A 5,841-nucleotide genomic window follows, 5' to 3' on the forward strand; every position below is an offset into this window, starting at 1 on the left:
TAAATGAAGTGATTAAATCAGACATGCTGATGATTACATATTAAATGAAAAAAGTATTTTTTTTACAATGCTTTTAAAAAGAATATAAACTATAAAATGTGTGACACACAACTGTAGACAATGACATAGAAATAATACATGTATAAAAATCTTATTTAGAAATTCTTATTTGCCTTTTAGACAATACAATAAGCAATACACCAGAATACTTATCACTCTTCTATCTTGTAACAGACTCAGAAACTGAAAAAAATGTTTTAAAAATCCAGAATATTCCAGATTCTTCAAGATATTGAAGGAACGATTAGAACCAGAGCTTGGCTACCATACAGGTTGCCGAGTTCAAAGTGTCTTAGTTAAGGATTGTAAAGTTATTTAAGATTGTAAGTTGCTTATAGTTCATAATTATTTCACAGTGGTTCAGCTGATATCCTGTGATTTGCAGATTTATAGGGTTATGCAGTATACTGTGTTGTTTTGCAAAGTGTAATGAGGCGAAGCTATAAGCACATAGGATGACAGCTGGTTTAGTTTGTGGGGTTTCTATAGAAAAATGAATAGAGCAACACTAAATTCTTAATTCAGAAGCTCAATAATAAAAGCTGAGCCTTCATATCGCAACTTTTAATGTCACTGATCGTGTTAAATCTACTTATTTTATGCACTCTGTTAAATTTCACATTATGGTTTCTTTTACCACCATAGCAAACATTATACAGGAGTCTTGGTCAGGTGTAGTTTATGCTTTTTAGCACAATTTACATAAATAAACAGGTAAAGCATGTGTAGGTTTCCAAAGCCACTAATGGCATTTATACTTTCGTGAAGGTCATTTTTGTTTTTTGGTTTTTTTTAATCAGGGAGTTAGTCTGACAAAAAAAAAAAAAAAAAAACACTTTTTCTTTTCAAAGTAATTATTTCACCTCTTATCTCCATCTCCTGTTTAAAGTCATTGCTTCTCTGTGCAGAAATCTGTGCCAATGCAACTGTGATGATGTTTACATAACGATACTTGCATAATTCGCAAAAAAAAAATAATTAAAAATGAGACTGAATTTCTTTTAAGACTGTAAAAGCTGCCCAAATAATTTATAATCAGTGAATATACTATGAGAGTTATCCGTTGAAAGTAAATAACATCTGATTATAATGTTTCATCAAAACATTACTTCAATAATTTCACACTATTTCTTTTAGCATGGTGATGAATAACTTGATATTCACTGTAAAGGCTGAGTAACTGGGAAACCCCCGGAAAATGTGACAGTACCGAAAAGTAGACAAACAAATAGGCTCTTTGGTGTTCTCACAAGACTTCCAGTCTATTTAAAGAGAACATAGCGACGACCGACACACTTTATATTAACAGCCAGCAACAAATTAGGTGAAATCTGAGGCAATATTTCAACAAGCAAACAGCAGGGAGATTTGATTTTCCATTCAAACGGTTTGTCTATAACCACTTTAAATGTGAAAAATATACGTGGATGGAGATCAATTCTGTCCCAGAGATGGATGGAAAAGGTACAAAGCTTGGGTTGTGCACTAACAAACTCCATTTTGTGCTGCTTTAGCTGTTTCCATGGAGCTCTCAGTCGCTCTCTTTCACCGTCTCTCTCTCTCTCTCTCTCGCACGCTTTTTTTTCTCTCTGCCCTCCTCAGACCACACAGACATACACACACACACCTACACACACACACGCACACACACACACACACACACACACACACACACACACACAAGTGTCTGAAAGGGGATTCATCGGTGTGAGTTTGTCTGCAACCGACTGCAACTCAGGAAGATCCTCTCTTACCACTAACAAACCCTTTTTCTCTCCTCTGTCTCCCCTGCATCACACCCATCTCATCATTTCTCTGTCTCATTACAATAATTTCCTAATTTATTCCAAATCCCAGCCACAACAACAAACCCACACTCAGCCGACTCAATTACAGCAATTTGATCCACAACCAGACTGCATGCAAGCACCACATCAACACGGAGCATAAAGGACAGTCCATATTTTTTACAGTTGCGCTTGTGTTTTTCATTAGGCCTCATTTAGAGTGTGTGAGGCAATCAGCAGCGCTCATTACACCCAGATGCCCTATAAAGATGCCCCAGAAAAATGCCCTTGAAGAAAAAGGAAAAACAAAAAAAAAAAAAAAAAAAAAAAAAAAACATTAGAAAGTATGCTTACCGAGGACTCCAACCCGATAGTTGAGAGTGATAACGATGACGTTTCCGTAGCTGGCCAGGACGCTCCCATCAATCATGTTGCCAGTCCCCTCCATGTAGGATCCTCCGTGGATGTAGACCATCACAGGCTTGGCCCCGGTATCTCGTATGTCTGCAAGAGCGGCCATCATTAACATATTCACATAGTCATCCGCCCGCCGCGGTCAAAGGGTCAGCTCAGATTCAGATACAGCACATGGTGGGCACAAACAAACAAACTGACAACCCCCTCCCAGATACCAGCTGGAATCAAACGGTGCAGCCTGCTGGCCCGCTAATGGGAACTGGTGCAATATTTCTCCACCGTTTCTGCTCTAAGAAAAACAAATTAAGCTCACTTGAGTTGAACTCTGTCGCTATACATCCGTATACATGCTTGTATAGTGCTTTGCAAAATGCTACTTCTGGAGCAAATGACGCAAGACTACCCTGAAGAGACGATGAAACATGGTGGACTCGGCATCATGCTGTGGAGACAGACGCCTTTGCTTTATGCAGGAAGCCGAACAGAGATGAAGATCAACTGAGTCAGACTCAGAGTGGTCCACAAAGAAACCCTTTGGAAAGCTGGAGAAGATTTGAGACTGTGGTAGAGATTCATCTTCAAGCAGCACATTGACCCCAAAACATAGTACCGTAGTTACAATGAAGTAAATTACCATATTTTCCGAACTATAGAGCGCACCTCACTATAAGCCGCGCCTACAATATATATATATTTTTTGGGGGGGTGGGGGTGAGGATGGAAACATACATATATAAGCCGCTGGTATCTCCACCACTCTCCGTTTTAATAAATCTGCTGGATTTATTAAGGACGCAGCCCTCCTATGGATTCGTTCATGCAGAGTTTACTTGCAGCGGCTCTATTTCCCTCCTTTACTGTCAGATCAATAGCCCTCAACTTAAAAGCGGAATCATTTGAGTTTGAAGAAATTTCTCCGTTGTACCTGCTGTTAGCATGTGCTTGTTCTAAATGAAAATTAGCACTTTCTTCTTTGATTTCCAATTTTGACTTCCAATGATTCACTTCCTGCTCAAGCGCCCCCTGGCGGTTGAAGAAAAATCCACAGAAAAGCCACACCGGGCTACAAGCTGCATGGTTCAAAGCGTGGGGAAAAAAGTAGCGGCTTATAGTCCGAAAAATATGGTAGATCTAAATATATTCACGATTAAGAAAGGCTTGCTCAAAGACCAGACCTAAATCAAATAGCAAGACCAGAAAGTATATTGTTATAAACAATGTCCATTCAATCCAACTGAGCTCGGGGTATTTTGCAAGTAGAATTGACTAAATGTATCTCTCAATGTGCAATGATGGTTGAAACTTGTCCAAATAGACTTAAAGATCTAATTACAGTTGATTGTTTTGCTCCAGAGTCTAAAGACAAATGCAGGTCACACTCTTCTGAATGTTTGTGGTCATAAAATTCCAAAATGAGAAAAAGTTGAAGTTATATTAATACTTTTGCAAAGCACTATATATATGGCAAACTATTAGCTTGTATCCGGCTACCTTGCAGGAGCAGAGCCACTACTTTATATAAACATACAGAAAACCATTAGGGGGAATAAAGAGATAGGTCCTCTGACAAATCTCCTAAGCAAGGAGAAGGCTAATCTGGCCTGACAGTGATGGGGGGAAAACACATAAGCTCATTACACACAGCTATCTTGCACCTCCTTTTTTTTTTTTTTTTTTACACAGTCCCAAAACGTAACGGCAAATTGTTTGCATAGTTCCTGTCTGGACATATGAGGGCAAGCTCCATTTTCTGCTTCATCTTTTGGTAACGGTTGTTTGTTTTGCTTCCAAAGCGGAGGTTCTGATACCCAACTGGGGTGACAGTCAAGCCAGAAAGACACAGCACATCCAGGGGAGGAGCAGGAGAAAAAAAGCCTCTGTCTAAGGAACAGACTTGAATTACTGACCGGCTAACTGGAGCTGGGAGACAAGACAAGTAACTCTCATTTTCACTCCTTCTACCCCCAACGTTTCGGTGTAGCTTCTTGCCTCCGCCCCTCTTCCCCTCCCACTTTGTATCACTTTGACTCACGGTCTCTCCCCCTGTTTCTCCCCTGCCTTCCCTCCATTTCGGTTTCCAACCCTCCCCCCTTTTTTTTTTTTTTTTTTTTGCAGTGGTGAGAATGAGAAGGGGTAGGAGGGCAGAGTGATGAAGACAGAAGGAGAGCAGAATAAAAAAGACAGCCAGAAAAGAAGGAAATTGAAAAAAGGAGAACAGTAAAAAAAAAAAAAGAAAGAAAGGAGGAATGACTCAGATTTAAATCGAATGGCATTGTATTCCGGTTGCTCTGGTTACAGAAAACCAAAATCCTCAGCTATCTTGTTCAGAATAGCCTGAATCAATCTTCAAGCACTCCTGATCATTATACAACCCCCCGTCTCCTCTGCTAATTTCAGACAACTGCAGAAATGCTTTATGGAGGGAAGCATTTTTTTTTTTTTCCTTGAGCATTGCAGGGCTAAATCTTGTTTTCTCCCTTCCTTATTTTACTATCCCCTGGGTTATTTGTGGCTCTGTTAGGATTAAAAGCAAAGCAGTAACTTGTATATGATGTGGACTTATTTATGGCTACCTCTATCTTGCTGGTATCTGAGAAGGCTACACGGTGAAATGTGATTTATAGCTGACACTTCTCTGGACACACTTATCTGAGACAAGTGGAGGAGGAGAGAGAAGGAGAGGGGCAGGGAGGGAGGTGGATCCATGAGGTGAGAAAAAGCATTAAAACTGCAGTCAGAGAGGGGAGAAAGAACCGAGAGATGAGGTGAGGAGGAACGAGGGAGCAGCAGGACGGTGTTCTCCACAAGCTAATCAAACAAAAGGCCCACAGATACAAAGAGGATGGCAGAGAGGTAGAAGGAACAGGGAGCAGAAATAAGAAGAAAAAAAAGAGAGATTAGTCGTGTCAATGTTATCAGTCACCTCTTTTGTTGGTTCACATTGGGTCTCCGTTTGGAGACGTTTCCACTTATTCTAATCTATTTACTAAGTCGATCTGACATGGGAAGTGTCACAGATATGATCCAAATATTTGATTTTGTTCTAAGAGGAATATATACACGTATACAGGATCTCACCTAAATTGTTGCTTTGCAGAGAAAATAAGATAAGACATTTTTTGTTGTTTTTTTTGTTTTGTTTTGTTTTTGGAGGGGGGTGGAGGGTAGGTTTCCCAGTCACATCTGCTTTACAGAAAAAAAAAAGTATTATTTCATTTTGATCACTTATAGTGGTGTTCTTCTGTATGGCCAAATCTGCTGAACAAGGTGACGTAGCTGTTTTGAGCAGAAAGTATCCTGAGTCAAGGTAAGCACATCGTTACATTAATTCATTTTATTATTAGCATCAAGATTCAGTACCAAGCTTTGGCTGAAAAAAAGGAGAGATAAATTAATTAATGCACAGAGTGATGTACATATATACATTGGCTGTTTAGCGGTATCAGGGTACGCCTGGGTTTTAAAAAGTTGTGGTTCTAAAACTGCGAAAATTTTACGTCCTTTTCCAGTTATTTAAAAATGTTTTTATGAGATTACAAAAAATCTCATAGATTACAAAAAAAAACTTCCAGACAGC

At 39.4% G+C, this 5,841-nt stretch overlaps 1 protein-coding gene across 4 annotated transcripts in view; it reads right to left on the reverse strand.

The window, feature by feature from the left end:
- Window positions 1–2,169: 2,169 nt before the first annotated feature.
- LOC106947083 (neuroligin-3-like) overlaps window positions 2,170–5,841 on the reverse strand; it is a 70,606-nt gene continuing 66,934 nt past the window's right edge. For all 4 annotated transcript variants that reach the window (XM_015031872.1, XM_015031874.1, XM_015031873.1 and 1 more), the window contains one exon: window positions 2,170–2,351. In XM_015031872.1, coding sequence (XP_014887358.1) covers window positions 2,185–2,351 — 167 coding nt within the window. In that variant the 3' untranslated portion in view covers window positions 2,170–2,184. The remainder of the gene's footprint in view (window positions 2,352–5,841) is intronic.

The sequence above is a fragment of the Poecilia latipinna genome, unplaced genomic scaffold (genome assembly GCF_001443285.1).
Source record: "Poecilia latipinna isolate Pla-1442-1.1 unplaced genomic scaffold, P_latipinna-1.0 Scaffold222, whole genome shotgun sequence".
Lineage (NCBI taxonomy): Eukaryota > Metazoa > Chordata > Actinopteri > Cyprinodontiformes > Poeciliidae > Poecilia > Poecilia latipinna.